The sequence below is a fragment of the Juglans microcarpa x Juglans regia genome, chromosome 3D (assembly GCF_004785595.1).
Source record: "Juglans microcarpa x Juglans regia isolate MS1-56 chromosome 3D, Jm3101_v1.0, whole genome shotgun sequence".
Taxonomy (NCBI): domain Eukaryota; kingdom Viridiplantae; phylum Streptophyta; class Magnoliopsida; order Fagales; family Juglandaceae; genus Juglans; species Juglans microcarpa x Juglans regia.
The window spans coordinates 21540946-21562057 of NC_054598.1; the positions used below are offsets into that span (position 1 = coordinate 21540946).

Here is a 21112-nt window from a genome sequence, read left to right on the forward strand (position 1 = left end):
ACAGGAATAAAGGGAAGAGTCATGGAACATGATATTCTAATTAGGAAATCACATGGTCCAGCCTAAAGTTGTGATGATAGAATTACCTATGAGTGGCCATTCAACTCCATGTTCCTTATGAGATAAAAGCTGCATAGTTTTGGGTTTTTTACTAATTTGAAAAAGCCGAAAAAACCCACCACTCTTCTCCAATTGCCTCTGCTTCTCACTAGAGATGATTTATTGGTGGAAGGAATGAAGCTTGGGCCATCTCATATTTCAATGTCTAGAATACTCTAATGTCTATAACTGACATGTATCTATCAGTATAACCAAAAGATAAAGTAATTCATTTTGATGGACTTACATATCTAAAAACACAAGGTTGGCTCTAATGCATGAAGAAATATAACTCATTAATCGGGATTCTTTCCAAATGTTTTGAACAATGCCATATTACTCAAACTACTAGTTCATTGAGTCTATAGAGTGACGCCAAAGCTGAGTCGGTAGTCCTCCGATTTGAGATTTGTTTCCTTTCTCTCCTTGGGTAAGGAATATTTTGGTCACGCTTTTAAATACACATGGTAATAAAAGCAACAAATAACCAGAGCAACATGTTTGTCATTCTACCACGTATAATTTACTAAAATGGATTCAAGCATTCATCTCAAAAACAGCTTTTAGTGAGACTTCACTATTATTTCTAAAATGTGTTAAGGCAGACAAACAAAAATTCATCTTCAGTACAAACCAGGTTTGACTCTGAACATGTATAAGGCAAGCTTGTCATACACTTTCCCAACATGATTCCTCGCAACAATGGTCCATATCATTGCTTCTAAAATTTGAGGGCCATCAATGTATTGGTTGTATTTGGTGCTAATTGATTGTCAAGATCCCTGTTTTCTTTTCAAATGATATATGCATCTCTATTTCCTCAAATGCATTGTAAGATTTAAAAAAATTTGTAAAAATTGTGTGGAAGTTCTTTGATCTAAGAAATCTATGTTTATTAGATGTGATTATACTAGTGAGGGAGGCATTATTCTTTAATTGGAGCACTAGGAACCAAGTGAAAAGTCATTTGGTTTTTAATGACTATATGCAAGAGGCCTTAATCACTATGGACTATAGAACCAAATGTGAATTATAAATGTAAAAAAAAATAGCTACAGCCTTTAAAGTAAGACAACAATACCTATTGGAAAGACATGATATTTACGACTTATTGGAAATCAAGGTAGCAAAATCTTGCTCATATCTGGTGCTCTGGTACAGTCTAACTTGAATAAATCAATTTGCTGCAACCAACCCAATCACAATGAGACAAATGGAAAATAAAAAAATATATAATAACCGAAAATGCAGGTGAGCAAAGCCTAAGTTGCCCCATAATGATGGTCATAAAAGGTACAACTCACCAGATATGAGCTAGCTATTACTTCTATGTATAGACCTCAAAACACCGATTTCAATAAGGAAAGTATTTTGTACATACAAAGGCATAGAATTGTATTTTGTACTTGAGCCAGGAAAGTATTCAAACTAAACCCACCATCCTCATGAATTTTTAACCTCCACTACAACCATATTTACCAAGTCTAACACTACCCAATGACCAAAAGCCCCCTAATCATTCCTCAAATTTGCACACGCTTGCCCTTTAAGCCTGGCTTTCCATTTCCAGGCTGCCATGACCATCACTTATAACCACAATAATCTTCCATTTCCAACAACAACAACAAAAAAGTGAAAACAGAAGCACTAAATAAAAATAAAAATAAATAAGATTATTAGAGATTGGGAGAAAATTCATAGAAATTAAAAAGTTCAGGTAAGCAGGATTCCTATACTACACCTTGCATAAAACGAATGGACTGAGGTTGATTGTATGAAAAATATGCACGTTTTGTTATAAAAAAAATTGAAAACAACATATATCGGTCATTTTATCTACATTACTCATGAAATTGGTATAAGAAGAGAAAAATATTTCTTATCATGACTGGTGTAGACATGAGCTATTTTTGGTATTTTATTTCTGAATTGTGTAAAAAGAGCGAATATGAGATCTGAAAATTTGTGCATGTTATGTGAAGATGCTCTGAATATATTTTGAATACGTGAAAATGATTTGAATATATTTAGTACTCTGTTATGATATGATGTGGCATCTAAAAACCCTTGGCATGATAGTATGATTCTGCATCTAATTCTATTTCTGGTTCTAATATGATGATTCTAATTCTGTTATTCTGTGGGTACCAACATTTATGTTCTACTTTGATTATGGCTCTGCCACGGAATATAATAGTTGCCTTTGGCCTTGCCACAAGACATAATAGTGGTCTCTCGAAATGTAATAGTGGCATTCGGCCCTACTACGAGATACAATAATGGCCTCTAGGCACGCCACGAGATATAATAGTGGTCTTTGTTCTGAGTGCATCACATTATTGATGAATAGTGATAGGTTATGCTGGGAGCTTATATCTCTATTATAAGATGTGATTGTTAAGTGACAAGAACTAACTCTCCGACCTATCCAGGACAGGAGCGTTACAGGCTGGGTGAGTTTGCTCATTGTATACATGGTAGTGACCGGTAAGAAATTAGCACTCTTGGTCCATCGGTCCACTACTACCCATATCGCATCTTTACCTGTAGGAGTTTGGGGTAATCTAATTACAAAATTCATAGCGATGTCTTCCCATTTCCATTCTAGAATGGGTAAAGGTTGCAAGTTTCCCATCAGTTGTTAATGCCTCGCCTTTACCCTCCTACACGTATCACATTTTTCGTTGAAGTGGAGGATGTCCCTCTTCATCCCTTCTCACTAATATCCCCCTTTTGAAATCTTGGTACATTTTTGTTCCTCCCGAATGCATGGCGTATGGTGAGGAATGAGCTTATACCAAGATCCCTTGTATAACTTCTGGGTTAGTTGGGATCACCTTCCGCTCCTTGAACAACAGGATCTCGTCTCGCCCAAGCTAAAATGGGCAAGTCCTTCGCCTTTGCAAATCCTTTGTCGGATTTACAATAACTTTGATTCTTTTCATGTTGCTCTCATAATTCCTCCAAACCACTTAACCTTAACTGTCATAAGGCACCGAGAACCTCTCCTAGTGACCTGTCTTTTACCAGTAGGTGTCTCATGTATTCCAACAACAAATTTATCCCTGAAGTGTCTCCATTTGCCCCTTGTCTTCGACTTGTGACTTAGGGATAGCTAACTAGGTTAGCCTTGCCCAGGTGGTATTTAATCTTACGCTGGTAGTAGCTGATGATCTCCAACAATCTTTGCTATCTCATGTTGAGATTTTTCAGCGTAAATAAGTGCTTCAAGTTCTTGTGGTTTGTGTGAACCTCACACTTTTCCCCATTCAGATAGTGTCGCCATATCTTCAGGTGAAAAACTATTACAACTAATTCCATATAATGGGTGGGGTAATTCTTTTCATGATCCTTCAATTGTCTAGATGCATAGGCTACCACATTGTCTTCTTGCATTACAACACAACCTAAGCCATACACAAATGGCTTATTCGACTTGGGTAGAGCTAAAGCAAGGGTTGTGGTCTGTCGTCTCTTCGATTCTTCAAAGTTCTGTTCGCACCAGTCGATCCAGACGACCTACGTCCTTCCTTGTCAGCGCTGTGAGATGACTTGACAATTTAAAAAATTCTTCCACAAACCTACAATAATAACTGGCTAACCCCAAGAAACTCCTGATTCTTGTACCAAGATAGGTCATTTCCAATCCATCAATACTTCCACCTTGCTTGGGTCAACCATGATTCCCTCATTGGAGACTACATGACCAAGAAACTTTACTTCCTCAGATCAAAATTTGCACTTGCTGAGTTTAGCATACAGTTGGTGGTTCTAGAAAGTCCTTAGCACCATCCTCAAGTGATCTTCGTGCTCTTCAACATTTTGAGAGTACACTAAGATATCATCTATAAACATTACCATAAATAAATCTAAGAATGGTCGAAATACCCTATTCATGAGACCCATAAAGGCTGCTGGAGCTTTTGCTAACGTGAAAGGCATTACAGTGAACTCATGCTAACATATCTAGTCTGAAAGGCTGTCTTAGATATATCACCCTCCTTAGTTCTCAATTGATGGTACCCAAATCTGAGATTGATCTTAGAAAAGACTGCAACTCCTTGCAACTGATCGAATAGATTATATGTCCTAGGAAACGGGTACCTATTCTTAATAGTCATCTTGTTCAATTCCCAATGATCAATACACACTTTAAGGGTTCCATATTTCTTCTTCACAAATAGTATCGGTGCTCCCCAATGTGAGATAATAGGTCTGGTAAACCTTTTTATCAATAACTCCAGCAATTGGTTCTTCAATTCCTTTAATTTCGTCGTGACATCCTATATGGTGCTCTATGGACTTGGACAATCACTGGTTCTAAATCAATTGCAAACTCAATTTTCTTGGTAGAGGGTATCCCTGAAAATTCCTTAAAAACTTCCAAAAATTCTTTTACTACCGGTATATCCTCCACTTCCTTATGCATCCCTTTCTATAAGGCTAGATGCACTAGGTAGGCCTAAACTCCTTTTAATAAACTCTTTTTTAGCGTGAATTGTGGTAATTATTTCTGGTATCGGGCACAACTTGCTTCCTTTAAAGATTCTAACCTCCATTCCTGATACTCGAAAGATTATAGTCCTCGAACAACAATCTATGCTTGCAAAGTCCCTAAAAAATAAATCTGTTCCCAAGATAACATCAAATCCTAGCATACAGAAGACTATTAGATCAACATCCAAATGAATGCTCTCTACCTCCAACCGACAACCTTTAACCACCTTGGTGCAAAACATTGTTTCTCCATTTGGTAATGCCACCGTGACTCCCTTGCTTACGGGGCTCTTGGTCGCACCATCCTCAATCCTACCACATAATCCAAGTCTATTACATGTTATCTCATCTTTCAATCCTAAGCACAGTTCAAGTCTAACACTATATTTCCGCTTATGGTACTAGATCAACTCTTAATTTATGGTATTTTCCTATCATTCTAAGAATCTTCCGGAGTCACATATAAACACGCACTCTGATACCAAGCTGTGGCACCCCGTTCCTCATGAAAGTCTAGGCGAGGATCCATGGTGCCAAGATATTTATCTATGAAATCGCAACTGAAATTTGAGCAGGATACGTTATAGTGACAATGATAGCTATTAAGTACCAGAATATTAAATTTCATGACAAAAAAAGGGTCTCTCACCCTTCATTAAATTCCAAAATATTACATCATCCATATGTACATAAAGTTAGTCGCCATAAACTGGCAAATCGATTACAAGTAGCCGCCCGACTTAATATTTTATATATATATATATTCTAATGGAGGGCACAAGGTAACTATGGCAAATACTAGTCTCCGTAATCAAGACTCGGGTAGGTTTGACTCTTCTTCTTCGGGCATCATGCTAGGACCTGGATCTGCATCAAAATCTATGGTCCCAAGAATAAAATTATATGTAGTTTAAACAGCTATGACAGGACTGCTAATGAGAGATAATGCTACCAAAGATGCTATGAACACTTGTATGAAAAGATGGGACAGACACGTATTTGCGTGGTGAGGAATCACCCTTTGGGGATGTTACCATTTTTTTATGCAAAGTACAAAAACACATCAGTATTAGTATGACGAGGAATAATCCATCTCCATTATACATATGAAACCTATAAAAATTAGATGACATGACCTGTCAAGCCTTCACCTTTCATTATAGAACCACTTTGGAGGTGACCCTTTAGATGGAGTGGGGCTTCTGCGTGCTGTACTGCCACTTTTTTTTTAGCAATTTCGTGTACTTTCTGAAAGCTCCCTCACTTACCCAGTCTCTGTTTTTTTTTTCCCCAATTCTCGCCTTCTCGGTAAGTGGCCTTTTCATGCTTGTCTCTAGTGAAACGACACACTTATCTCTACTTCACTCTAGGACGCATTAGTTGAGCATTTGCAAGGTGCTTGCTTGCCCATGTGCTGGACTAGTTGCACTTTGCAATGTCTACTGTCCATTCCTTAGACCATTTGAGTATTTTTTATCTTTGCCTTCTGCTGTCCAAATCAGGGTCAAGCCTAAAAATATTCTTAAGATAGCTTTTAGGACTCATGAATGGCACTATGAATTTCTATTTCTAGCGATGCCCTTTGGGCTAACCAATACCTTTCAGTTTTAAGAGTTTAATGCACGAGATATTTAAGCCCTATCTTAAAAGATTTATCTTGGTGTTTTTTGACTATATCTTATTATATAGTAAAAGTGAGCAGAAGCATGGGGAAAACTTGAATATGACCTTGGAAACCCTTAGACAGCACCATCTTTAGGCCAAACAAAGCAAATGCAGATTTGGGTGCCAAGAAATTAGCTACCTTGGCCATTTAATTTTGGCCAAGGGAGTGAGGGCCAACCTAGAGAAATTGTCAGTCATGAAGGACTAGCCACTTCCTAGTTCTTTAAAGGCTTTAAGGAGTTTTCTTACATTGACAAAGTACTACGGAAGATTTATTGAAGGGAATGGAGGATTTACTACCCCACTTACTGACATGCTTAAAATGAATAATCTTATGTGGATAAAAGAGTCTAAGGCTGCCTTCTATCACTTGAAAGAGGTTGTGGTGCAACCATCAATGTTGGCTTTACCTGATTTTTCCTCTCCCTTTATTATTGAATGTAATGCTTCAAGTTCGACTGTGGGGGCTGTATTAATGTGAAAAGAAAGATGTTTGACTTTTTTCAGCCAAATACTAAAGGGTAGGATTAAGGAGATGTCTACTTACAAGAAGGAAATGTATATCATATTTGCAGCTATGCACAAATGGAGACCATATTTATTGGGCAACCCTTTGTAATAAGGATTGACCAACAAAATTTGAAATACTTGCAAAATCAAAAGGTAGGTACACCTGTCCAACACAAATGAGTCACCAAGTTGCTTGGTTATGATTTTTTGGTGGAGTACAAGAAGGGGACTGAGAATATGGTGGCTAATGCTCTACCTAGAAATGAGGTTGAAGAGAAATATTTCCTATCCTTGATTTCATTCCCCACCATTAGTTGGATGGAGGAGTTAAGGGCTACTTATGATCATGGTGAGACTCTACAACAACTAATAACTTAGTGCAAAGAAGATTACCTACCCCGTGTATTCTATGAGAGGAGAGTTGATTTTATATAAAAAAAGACTTTATATTGCCTCATAGGAGTCATTCAAAACTAAGCTGCTAGAGTTGATGCATAGCAACCCTTGGGGGGTTACTCGGGTTATGACAAAACCATCCACAAGGTAAGAAGAAGGTTTTACTGGCCAGTTTTGAAAAAGGATGTTAAACAGTTTATAAGGGGGTATGGTTAATGTCAGAGGGTCAAAATTGATAATACTTTACTTAGTGGATAACTACAACCCCTTCTTATGCCTTAACAAACATGGACTCATATTACCATGGATTACATTGAGGGGCTGCCAAATTCCCAGGATTACAATAGTTTATGGGTTGTGGTGGATAGACTTACTAAGTATGCCCATTTCACTACCCTCAAACACCCTTACACAACACAAACAATGGTTGATTTATTCTTAAAAAATGTGTTCAAGCTGCATGGTCTATCCATTTCCATTGTTTCAGATAGAGACAACATGTTCACTAGAAGATTTTGGCAAGAGTTTGTCACTCTTGAATGAGTGCAAATGGATATGAGCACAACCTATCATAGTCAAACTAATGAATAGACAGAGGCTGTGGAAAACTATCTAAGGGGGTTTTCAAGTGATAGGCCAAAGGATTGGTCGATTTGGATCCCTCCAGCCAAGTGATGGTACAACTCCACTCAACACCACTACACAAAACTCACTCCAAGGCTCCTCAACTATGTTCCAGGCATTGCTAGGTAGTAAACTATGGAAACAAGCTTATGGAATAGGGACCAAATATTATAGATACTCAAATACAATTTAGACGAGGCCTAGGAAAGCATGAAAAGATATTCAAACTTAAGAAAAAAGAGCAAGAATTTCAAATAGGTGAATGGGTATACTTGTGCCTCCAACCCTATCAATAGGTCTCGATATCGCACCATTGTAGCCCTAAGCTATCGTTGACATACTATGGGCCCTTCCAAATCACTCAAAAGGTTGGATCTGTGGCCTATAATCTAGATCTACCCTCCACCGCTTGGATTTGCCCTACTTTTCACGTATTTTAACTCAAGAGGAAACTCGGGGCTAAGTTCACGGCCATTATGAAGCTACCACCAATGGACTCCATGGGGGTCTTGAAGCTGGAGCTCGAAGAGGTTTTGGGCTACCACTTGAAAAAGGCACACAGTTGAGCACAACCAAGGCTTCTCGTTTGGTGGAGACAGCAGAAGGCAGAAGAAGAAACATGGGAACGGTACCTCAACCTCAAAGAATCATATCCTCACCTTGTGGGCATTGTGTTTTAAAGGGAAAGATTTGTAACACTTTTTATTGTGCATAGCTAGAGGACGGGGGAGAAGGGAAGTCTTTGGAACAAGGATGGACAAAATACAAAGCCTTAGTTAGTTGAGTTGAGATTAAGTTGTCGTGGGTTGTGGGCCAACTTATGTGTTAATCTTATTTGAGCCGGTCCACTATGTTACGAGCCATATAGCTTAGAGTAGCAAGTTTGGACTTGGATCTTTATTTTATCTCCTTTATGTTTTCTATTTCCTATGGGCATGGGTTCGTGAAGGGTCATCTTGTTTATATACTGAGCCAGGAGGCTCCTATGTTTTTATCTAGAAATTAATATAAAGTTATTTTCCTTCCTCATTCCTCTCATTCTCTCGAAGGCTTTTTCACCCTTGAAGTGGGATTTTTCCTTTATCATCTTTTCATTACACAAACTTGTTACACATTATAAAACTTATTCTCCTTCAATTCCTTGGCATAAAAAAATGAAAGCCAAAAAACGAAACATTAAAAAGTGAAATCACAAGAAGGTCAAGAACAACCAAAAATTGGAAATTAGGGAAAAAAAGAAGAAGAAAGTCTTGGAAGGATGTGTCATAAATTAAAGAGTTTCATTTTTCTTACGTGAAGAAACTTGTGATTTGTGAATCAATATGTGACATTAAAAAAGAAGATTTATTTATAAGCATAATTTGTACACCCTCGTGGGAGGTTGTCCCCATCTAGATGACGGGGGGTGGGTTTGCCCCCATAGCCGTCCGCTCACTGCCATGACGAGACAAAGAGGGAAAAGAAAGGGAGATCGATGGATAAAGTTTTTTAAACAAAACCTAAGATACAACAACGCCATTTTATTGAAAAAAATTTTATTTTTTAAATGTATATTTGGGCCTGGTGGGTGAGGAAACCCCAAAACGGGCTTGGGCTAAGCCCGGATCTGTCCCTAGACACCCACTCGTGCAGCCTTGTACGAATGAAGGTCAGACCAGGGGGCGGGCTGGATGCAGGGGCCTGTCGCCCAATCCTAGTTTTGGAAAATGCATTGCATATGGTATAATCAACTTTTTTGATTTTGTAATATCAGATTTTACATGGAGATATTCTTATTATTCCGATTGAGAAATGTTGTCATATATCTTGAATTTGTTATCCTTACTCATACTGACTACTGTGATGTATCTTAGGCCAGTTTATTTCATTTCAAAACAAATTTCTAGAAATGTTTTTCAAATTTAGTTTATGAATGTGCTTGTAAAAGTAAGTTAACGAAATAATTTCAATCAATGAAAAACTAAACCTTCTTTTCTAAAAAATAGTTTCAACTCAAAAATTTTGGAAACTAATTTAAAAATAACACTCTGTTGTTCCTCTCCACATATTCTTTCCCCCTTCGATCTTCCTCCCTTGCCTTTTTTTTTTTAATTTTTCAAATATTTTTAATTTTATATGTTTCAATTTTTAAAGTTATAATTTTTTTGACATTTGTGTATTTTGATCTTTTCTTTTGTTTTTAAGTTTTTAGTTTAAATTTTTAAGATTTTTCTTTTTTAATTTTGTGACATGTGACAATCATGCACGTCAACATATTTAACAATTTAATTTTTGACAAAATGACTAGCTTGATAATCATGCACGTCAACATATTTAACAATTTAATTTTTGACAAAATGACTAGCTTGATCTATCTTAAAAGCATATAGATTAGGTTTTAATTTCTAACAAAATGACCAATTTTAATTTTTAGACACCTCATAATGTGATGTGTGTATGCTTTATTATTATCAAGGTTCTAGAAATTGTTAAAGCCATATTTTGTATGCCTGGGTAGGGTTTCAGGATCTCGAGTCGAGATCTTCACTTGCAAACACAAAGAAGAAAGTTTGCTCAGAGTTGTTTGGAGAGCCTCCAATGCCTAAGTTAGTCTCCTCGTGCGTATTGTGATAGCTTTTTTATTTAGAGTTCATAGATAGTTCTTTATACTTGGGTGGGGGGCTTTTATACCAATTCCCCGGGGAACATTTTGTTCATTGTGTTAGGGTTCAAGTGGCGTGGCTTTTGTGATGATGTCATTAATGTGGCGTAGCTTCCTGAGTGAGTCCTGGTTGTGGGTGAACGGTGTAGTCACTTATAGTCCCCACTGTCAGAGAATGTAGGGTCGTTTGCATTTTCCATTCATCTACTGACGTAATTCCTTGATTATAGGTTTAACAGGGAAGGCTAGAGTCGGTGGTTCCCATCTGTCCCTTGTGTATGGTTCCCACGTTACTCCCTGTGTATGGTTCCCATGTTACTCATCCTTTTTTCTCTGATATGATCTCAAGATCTGGACCTCTTTGGATGACTTTGGGGCCTTGGAATACGAGAACTCGGGCTGGGCCGGGACCTAGTGTTGAGCTTAGGCCCAACCAGAATGGGTTGTGAGCTTAATATCCCTCCCATTAATGATCATCAATTAAAATACATAAAAAGTAATTTGCATAGACTAATTTTGTATTTACCCCATTTAATATATGAGTAATGTTAGATACAGTCTTAGGATGTGCAAACCATATGCATTTCCTGTTTTAAAAAAGACGAGATCTACCATTAAAAAAATAATTTTATTTTTTATTTTTTATGTGAGCTCCGGATTTACTCACTATTTTTTAAATGGAATGCGCTGAACTTGCAAATTCTAAGATTAAAAATATTATTTCTCTTAATAAATAAATATAAATATATATAATGGCTTATAGAGCAATCATAAAGTGTGTAACTCCTTTTTAAAAAAAGTGAGTAAATATGAGACTCACATAAAAAAAATTAATTTTTTAATAATGGTTCCTATTCTTTTCTAAAATGAATGTGCGACGCTTGCATAACTTATAACTATATCTAACATTACTCTGCATGCACCAAACAACAAAAACGTTTTCAATAAAATATTCTCACGCGATAACCAAACACGACAAAAGCATTTGTTTTTTTAGAAACAAAATGGTTAACTACAATGCGTCACGTATTGACATTATAAATTCAAAATGAATAGAAGTCGTCTATTCTAGTAGACTATAATAACGTTAAGAGCAAATAAAACATGGGCATTTGGTCTAGTGGTATGATTCTCGCTTAGGGTGCGAGAGGTCCCGAGTTCAATTCTCGGAATGCCCCTCCCTCCGCTTTATTTTGCCATTTATGGCAACTATTTTATTTTTTATTTTTATTTTTCACTTCGTACCTAGAAACGGTGGGCGCCGATTATTGAACTGAGCATTAACAAAGCTTAGCACTGTTTCTTCAATCTCTGTCTATCTTTCTCTCTCCAATCGTCAGAAAGCTATCAATCAGATTCTTGAATCCTTGTCATTTCGTCAATTCGAATCGCTGTTTCGTACACGCACGCGCGCACACATATATACAAACGCACGCTTCTTCTCCAATAATTCCTTGGGGGCTCATCTTCTGTTGGTGTTTCCGCTCTGATCTTTCTTTCTTTCTTTCCATGGAGAACAACGACAACAACCACGGCGTCAACAAACCGAACACCAACCACAACAATAGCGATGGTCAAGAACACGAAGACAACCCTAATCATGTGAATGTTGAGGAGCGGCAACAACAACAGGAACATGAAGAAGAAGAAGAAGAAGAAGAAGAAGAGGGAAGTGAATCCGACGTGGAACATCAGCCACCTCAGCCCTCCAGAACCCCCTTTACTAATCTCAGTCAGGTCGATGCTGACCTCGCTCTCGCTCGTGCCCTTCAAGAACAGGTGCCCCTCCCTTCCCTTCCCTTCCCTTCCCTCCGGAAACCCCCCTATATTAATCTCAGTAGGTTAGGATGTATGGGAAACACCGGATTGGAAAACTAGATTGAGACATGTGCGGTGGGTGGGCGAATACGGAGCTTTGTCTATCTATTTTTATGTGGTTTTCTCCGTTTTCCCGTAAATCAAACACAGCTTAAGACAAAATATGTTATATTCCACTACTTTCTATTTTGCTCGGTTTCGGTTTTTCTTTGTTGCCAATTAATCCCAACTCGGAAGTTGTTCCTGTAGAATGTAATGACCATTTTAGGTTCTGTTTGGTTGCTGAAAAAACTTTGGGGATGCAATGTTAGCATTTTTGTGTTTTAGTTCCCGACTGTTGTAACGCTTGAAAACCCAATGAAATCCAATTTTTTGACCCTAATGTAACTATTTCGCTATCAACACACAAATCTTGGGGGGGGGGGGGGGGTGGTATTTTCTTTTTCTGATAAGTTTTTCTCTCCAATTTCTTACTGAGTGGTCTTGATTGCTTTTTGATGATTTTTTATATGCTTGTTGTTTCATTGGTGCTGGTTGGGTTATGGATTAGGAAAGGGCATATATGATGCTGCGAATGACTAATGAAGGGAGTGATTATGGAAGTTGGGAAGGCGGAAGCTATGTGCTTGACGATGAGGAAAATTTCAATGATCCCCATGATGACAGTGATGACGATGATGATGAGGATGGTGAGGAGATATATGATGGAAGCAATGTCGATGATGATGAGGATGCTTTTGATGTGCATGCTCATGATGAGGCTGGAGAGAATAATAACCCCAGCATTGAATTTGATCCGGCTGCCTTTTCGAGTGACGAGGCCTATGCAAGAGCCCTACAGGATGCTGAAGACAGAGAAATGGCTGCTAGGTTGTTGGCCCTTGCGGGGATAAATGATGGTGAGTGTTCCTAGTGTTTTTGGCTATTCTAGCGCTCTTTTTACAATGCTTTCTGGAGTTTTAACGTTTTGCAATGGTTAGGGCTTCTAATAACTCCCCATGATTGCAGGGGAAGCTGAGGACTTGGAGGATCATGGTGGTAACTCCCAGGTATCTATCTCAATAATAATGGAAGTAGAAAAGGCATCACTTTCTTTTATTTTCCTTTCTATTCACAGATAAACTGCAAGCGCATACACGCAGCTCAGGCCAGCAGTATTAATCTCACCCATCTGCCTATAAGTACAGCCTAGTAATGTGTAAATCACGATCCTTTTCTGATTATGATATGTTTCTCATATTTTTGAGGGTTGGATAGGAGCTGTCACAAATGTAGGATAGGATGGAAAATCAGATACTTTAGTCTAATGTCCATCTATTGATTATGTAAGAGATAGGTGATGGGTTGAAATAATAAACCCAATTTAGAAATATATCAGCATTAGTCCAGCATCAGAATGGTGAGAAGAGGGATGTTTCATAGAGCTGAAGTGATTCAATGAATGACCAATGTTTTTGCTCTCAAAACAGAATTCTGTATGTTTTATGGAATGAAGGTACATGAGTGAGATGGTTCAGGCCTTAACAATCAGTGAATCTATGTGTTGATATAAAAAAAACAATCAGTGAATATATGCAACCATGGATCAGGTAAAACCGTAAAAGGTCAAAACCGTTGTTCTCGTGATGCAGGAGGTTGTGATGTTATTTTTTCTTTTTCTAAAGGTCATGGTATAATAAGTGACTCTTCTGCTGTGAACCAGTTTTTAACCTGGTGCACTTGTGCCTAGGCTGACCATTATTTGGCTTATTAAAATACAGCCTGAAAGTAAAAGCGGCATGTGTTTTCAGTAGATCATCATCTTCCAACTTTCCCTATCTCTTATTTCTAAAGAATTCTGCTTTCCCAAGAAATTGGATTACCTTCTGATGAGAACTCACTATATTGACAGCATAGAAGTTAATTTGAATTTACTTGTTAAGTTTCAAGAGAACAAACTTAGAGATAGATCTCTCGGTGTAGTTTAGAATAAAAGATGTCTAAAGATAACTAGTACAAACATATTTTATTGAATCTAACAATTCTTTGACTCCTAGTGGAAACAGGGGCATCTAAAAAGATTAATGGCAATGAGACACGCCATCTAGTTTATCTTAGTTTCTGCCGATGATTGATATTGTGTAGTAGATTGAGGAACATGGGGTAAATTCATTTTCATCTAGATAATCTGACATGCCAGAACGTGGTCATAAAAAGGTCAAATGGAGGTTATTGAATAGTTGGAAATTCTAGGATCAATATTTTACATTTTTTCTGGTTCTTGATGGATGATGGATAATGGTATTCAGGCTAAGTCTAGCCTGTGATGGCTGCGAAAATTTGTTATGTTGACGAATGCCCATATAGTTATTTGCTGGAACTTTGCTGGGTTTTGATGCTCCACTTGCAAACATGTTGACTTTGAATGTTTTGAGACTAAGATGTCAAATGCATTTCTGATGAGCTGATCAAATTTCTGATATGCTTGTCAGCATGCTTTCCTAGTATTCTTGCTGTATATACTGTTTGATTTTTATATTTTCTTAAGTTTCCCCCCTTTTTTTAGGTATCTTTGGTAAATTTTATATTTAGAAATTTATTATTCCCTTATTTTATAGGCTACAATAGTTTACCAAAGATAATAAGTTTTTTCCCTCTCATTGATCAATAGGGAGCCACTCAAGTGTGAAGCCATTTATGGTCAGATACTATTATTTCCTTACTTTTTATAGATTACAATTGTTTACAATAGAACACCCCACCCCCTGGCGGTGGGAAAAATGAAAGAAAATTCCTTTTATCTTTGAAAAATAAAAAAATGACTTAAAGGAGTGAGTTTTTAGTGCTGTTTGTTACCTATCGAAAATAATCATCTAGTGCTGTTTGTTGATGTGATCTAAACAGGGATCTAACTCTGGGCTGGCAATGTTGTTAATTTTATATTTCAATAATTCAATCAGGAGGTAGCAAGAAAAATTATCTGACCCAGATGTATTAAAAGGGCACTTAGTTATACTTAAATCCCAACGCATAGTGAAGCTTGCAGAATGCTTCGATGTACCTTGGATGAGCCATCTTAAGTGAGATGCAACTTAATCATGACATCATCCGTTTTTTTTTTTTAAATGTTCAGGCTGGAAAAGAAATCCCTTCTTTTTGGTGTTAGCTTATGTCAGTTCTTTTGCTGTGACGACTGTAGTATGCTTTACATGTTATATTTTTTGTGTAGTGTTTATGTTATGTTTCTTTTTAGAGTATGTATATTATGCTCGACAAGTTGGAACCATAAAGGTTCGAGGAAGGAGCCCCATTTTTTTAGTAATGTCAAAATTAGGGTTTCATTCCTTGTTTAGCTTGCTTTTAGAGGACCGTCACCATAAATTTTGTTATATTCGTTTGTTATTATTGTTATGTTTGCTTGTGTTTTAGTTAAATCTGCTTTACATCAATTTGTCTTACCCATGCTGCAGGACACATGGGAGGAGGTTGATCCTGACGAGCTTTCCTATGAGGTAAACTGGGTTTGTTCGGATCCGAGTGCCTTTGGTGAACTTTTTTTTTTGGGTTGGTTGTTGTACTTCCCTTAAGATATGATTTAATTAATTCAGGAGTTGATTGCGCTTGGTGAAGTAGTTGGAACTGAGAGCAGAGGGCTTTCAGCTGATACACTTGCCTCCTTGCCTTCGGTAAATTACAAGTCTGGAAGCAGTCAAAATGGAAGCAATGATTCGTATGTACACTAAACCATTTTTTTGTAGGTTATATAATGGTTGCCCTATCATTAATTCTTTGTGCTTGTGTTTCAGTTGTGTCATTTGCCGGCTGGACTATGAGGATGGTGAAACCTTAACAGTGCTTTCTTGCAAACATTCCTATCATTCTGAATGCATAAACAATTGGTTGAAAATAAACAAGGTATTACCATATAGTTTACTTGTAAAAAAAAAATATATTTTTTATTTTGTACTCTACGAATAAAATTATCATGGTTCTGAATGGAACTTCTGGGTCATCTTTAAGGAAAATGATCTGTATAAGCCCAATACAAGCTTTTTGAAAAAAAGTGAAACCCACGCAAAAAAGCTCACTTTTTTGTTTTTTATGGTTGGTCCCTTTTTTTTTAAAGAGCCTGCATGAGGCTTGCACACCTGGGGCCTATATCTAGCATTATTCCATCTTTAATTTTCATGACTTATTCTCTCAGAAACAATAAATGCTTATTTGATTTTTTTTTTTTTTTTTTTTAAGTTTCTAAAGAACTTGATTCACAGTTCTTCCTTGCCCATGCTTTCTAGTTGCATAACCTTTTTAGCTCTGCAAGGTGGCAGGCTTTCTACATGTTTCTTAGTTGCTTACCATTCAAAGGATATTTTTCCTCACAAGAATTTACGTTCCCTATATATTTATCTAAAGAAAAAGAATGTTCCCTACAGGGTCGAGGGGAATATAGATTTTTTTGATAGGTAATCAAGAAATTTTATTCATGCACAGGATGTATACATAATGTAGTGTATAGATAAACATAATTATTGCTTGGAATGTTCTGCTACTGCAGCGAGCTAATGAAATGAAATCTGATGTGGCATTGATGTGAAAGATATTGAAATGTGAAAGGTATAGAGGCACCATCTTCCAAACAGCCGCAATTTGTTGATTGCCTTGAATACCTCTCCAACAAGCCAAAAGATTCACCATCCTCTTGGGCATCACTCAAGCAATCCCAAGCCTAACATAAACCTTCATCCCATAAAGCCTTAAGCACATCACAAAGGAGAAAAAGGTGATCTGCCAATTCTACACACATTTTGCACATAACGCAACAATCCATTACAACAATACCATGCTTTCTCATCTTATCAATAGTTAGAATTTTCCCATGAGAAGCCAACCAACCAAAAAAAGCCACCTTGAGAGGCACTTTGCTTCTCCAAATATTTTTCCAAGGAAAATCAGTAGAAAGTAAATAAGAAATAAGCGCATCTGGTAATAAATTTCAAGAAAACAAGCCACCATGGTATCTTTGCATTTTGTACTCAGTTCTTTATGTACAACACTTCTCTACACTTGAATCCGATGTATGGACAACTTTTTTATCTGACATAGTGCCATATCTACTCATTAAGTTTTTTTTTTTTTTTGTATGTTTGTTTTTTTTTGTTAAAACTCCTCATATAATGAAAGTCCAGATTTCCCTCTTGCATATTGTATGTCTTAGAGCCAATGCAAATTCAAGGCAGGACTGGCTCAAAGTAGAGGCTTCTGGTTTAGTAGTCTGCTGCTTCCTGCAAAATAACTTGTCATTCTTCTGTTGAATAGTTGGAGTCTTTATTCCGTAGCATGTCATCAACACAATAAATTGCCTCATTTCCAATTTCTTGTTTACCTGAAAAAGAACCTTACAAATCAGTGGAGTTAACCCGCTGATTTAGTGCACGAGTATTGTGAGGTTTTATTAATCTCTTCCTTAGTAAGCTAATGCTGCATTGTCACTTAGGGAGTCTGTATTTCCACACCTTGATACGTTGCTTCACGCCCATATCTAGCCTCCTCAAGGGGTAGGAATATCTCACAGATGTGGGCCCCAGGGGGTCCACATGTGTGTTAAGGGGTGGGAAGTTACAATAATGAATTTGGAAATAACATATCCCTTTCTCTCCACATAGAAAATCTCCTAGGAACTCAGGTAATTTAATGTTTAATATCACTTGGCTTTGACAGGTCAATGCAGTTGAATCGATCTTCTAGTTTCTAAATCTATCCTTTTTTTCCTATATCAAGTCCATGACATATAGATGATAGCAAGACCATCATCAAAGGATTTTCTTCTTCCAGTTGTACAGTGGACAGCCTTTTTTGCTTAAAAGGATGTGAAATTATGGCGAAAAGGGTCTTTTGCTTCATTAATACTACAAATTTTCATCTGGCTTTCCTGTAGAAGAAGAAAAGTTTTTGGAGACAATTTTTATTGGCTTGAGGCCTTAGATCATCTGTCAGTGAAGGGCTTAAAAGATATGCGTATAACATGTTATACATTTGTCCTGTAATTTTTAATTATAGTAAGTGTGAGTTCTAATCTAGGTCTATGATATTCATTTTCTTCAATACCTTTGATTGAAGAAACCCTTGAAAATGGTGGGATTTCAGTAGGAAGCAATGGAATACAATAAGAAGAATTTTATGGTGTCAATTAGGGTTGTAAGACTCTGTCTTGACCGGAAAAACCGACCAGACTGGACCGATAGTCTTATTGGTTGGTCTCGGGGTGTGGTTTTTTTGGACCGGACCGAGATCGATCGAATGTGTATATATATATATATTTAAATGTTATATATATAATATTATTTTATATAGCAATTGTATAAATTAATTATCTAATTTTCATTTTAGGGATTACCATGGACCATATATACAATGAAATTATTTAATATTCATTAACCATATATAAAATGTTAAAGAGATATCACTTAATTTTAATTTTACTAATTTATTTATTTTTTTGTCAAAAAAAACAAAAAGAAAAAAGAGGAAAAAAATGTTCATGGACCGAATCGGACCGAGTGGACAGACCGGATTGATAGCTAACGGTCTGGTCCGGCAAAAATGATGGACCGAAATTTTTGGTCTGTGACCAGACCGATTACACCCTAGACTGTCAATGCTCCTGAAGTGGCATTTCCCCTGAAGAAGGTACTGAATGGTGAGGCAAGGTTGCACTTCCCCTAAAGAAGGTGTGATCGGTGAGGTCAGCAAGTAACTTGCCAAGTTAAAGAAAATTTATAGTTGTGAAATTAGAATGTAGACACTCTTTACTGCTTTTGTGTTGATTTACTTCCATGGGAGTATTCTTGATGCTTCTTCGTGAGTAGCATTAGCCTGAACTCTCTTTCTCTCAAGATAGATTCTGTAGTTTTTGAATTTGTGCAATAACTTTGATATCTTAATGTTGCAATATTTTTGTATCACTAATGTTTGGCCTAAAAGTTAGGAGCCACGACAGTCTGTCTGCTGCATCATGACTTGCCCTGTGAATGCAGGTCTGCCCTGTTTGCAGTGCTGAGGTTTCCATATCCGGCAACAGCTAGTTGGCGTCGAAGACTACATGCATTGGTTAACACAACTTTGGTCATAGCTCTTGTTTAAATGTGCATAAAGTTCTCCCTTGTTTTGGAAAGAAGGCGTGTGCCTAGTTGTCTCCATGTCTTGAAGTAAGAGTGCACAGTTGAAATGGTTTTCTATACTTATTACATATGGCGAATCTTTGAGGGTTATCTCTGATTGAACATGGTTCATTTATACAAATGGCTAAACGGTATACATGACTGCTCTGTGGCTTTGATTGAAAATAATTGATGGATGAAAACTTGTTTTTATCTTTAGAAGATGCTTGGTTTGAAAGGGAAAAAAATTTCTAACATGGTTAGGTTCTGAGGATAATAAGCAACATAATGCTCGATTTCTTTGTCTAGGTACTGGTCGTTTGGAATTAGAGATGGTTTCAACTTATTAAATACAAGTATTTTTCAATTTCAAGTCTTAACTTTTTTATCTAATCATTATCTACTAATTACAACTTTTCTCAATTTTCAAACAAAATATAAAAAATAATTAAACTTTTTCAAATCTCAAAATAAAAATTATATTTTAACAATTTTTTTATTTTATAATATTTTTATTAAACTTTCTCTCTCATTTCTCAAAATCTAATAAAATATTTTAATTCAAACTATTTTATTATTATTTATAAATTATTTCACTACTATTATCTGATTTCTCATCTCATCTTATTTTTCAAGTATCCTATCTAATTGTTAGGTTAGGTTATGGTGCATTCGATGTAATAATGTTTTATTACTTTGTAAGCTGCCTGTTATTTCTCAACTGATTTCCTTTTCCATATCACAATTTATTAGCGTACTGGCTCATTTGGATATCTTAAAATACTTTTGAATAGTAATGAAAATATTTGAGAATAGTTATGTTTTCAAACAAGACTGACCGTAATTGATTTTGTTGAGTATTGAATTTCTAAACTTAATTTATTTAATATTTTTCGAGCATAAATGGAGTTCAACCTCATCATCGAGTTGCGTTTATATCTAGGCTTGTTTATTTTCATAAATTATTATTTTATGGAAAAACTAATTTTCATTGTTGGAATCTTATAATTTTCCTAAATTCGTTGAAGTACTTAGTTACCTAATTATTAACAAAACTATATTATGTAATTGCAAGCGACTTAAGCCAATTATATGTATTTATATGACTAATAGATAAGCAGTCTCAAATTTATAATAAATCATATGTTATTTTTATCACAAAATGGATTATTGATATTATTTATCATTGATGATGTACCGTTTAGAACTCACATGACTCAATACTGTTATGTACTCTTCTATTTTATATTATAAAAGAAGAGGGTATCGCATATGGTTCGGTTTGGATATAGAAATATTCTTAATTTATCTCATCTCATTATTACAATTTTTTCAAATTTTTATATAAATTATAATAAACAATTTAACTTTTTTAAATCTTAAAATAATAATAATATTAAAAAATAATATTCTAACAATATTTTATTCGATTCATCTAAAACTATATCATTTTACTATTCAAACAAGCCCATAATCTTATTAATATCCATTCCTATGGCGGATGAGTTCTATACATTATTATAATATGTAGCGGAAAAACTTGTCATAAATCCACAAACCAAGGATTCCTAAAAAAATTTAAATTTGCTCTAACTATAACTCATAAACTGACGTGATTTTATATGGTTCATCAGATTTTAAAGTTACTTTTATTATAAAATAAATCTAATAGATTACAGAAACATTATCAGTTTGTGAGATTTTTTTGTATAATCTCTTTATGATC

At 36.1% G+C, this 21112-nt stretch overlaps 1 protein-coding gene and 1 non-coding gene across 2 annotated transcripts; both read left to right on the forward strand.

Annotated features, from left to right (window-relative positions):
- The first annotated feature begins 11538 nt into the window (after nucleotides 1-11538).
- TRNAP-AGG lies at nucleotides 11539-11610 on the forward strand. Its single transcript has one exon. It is a non-coding gene; the product is annotated as a tRNA-Pro (tRNA).
- Nucleotides 11611-11673: 63 nt separating this feature from the next.
- LOC121254204 (E3 ubiquitin ligase BIG BROTHER-related) lies at nucleotides 11674-19543 on the forward strand. The gene is made up of 7 exons (XM_041154163.1): nucleotides 11674-12211; nucleotides 12801-13149; nucleotides 13259-13299; nucleotides 15700-15741; nucleotides 15838-15959; nucleotides 16036-16144; nucleotides 19264-19543. Exons 1-7 carry the CDS (start codon nucleotides 11942-11944, stop codon nucleotides 19309-19311), a joined length of 981 nt encoding a protein of 326 aa, XP_041010097.1. The 5' UTR covers nucleotides 11674-11941; the 3' UTR covers nucleotides 19312-19543.
- The last annotated feature ends 1569 nt before the right edge of the window (nucleotides 19544-21112 follow it).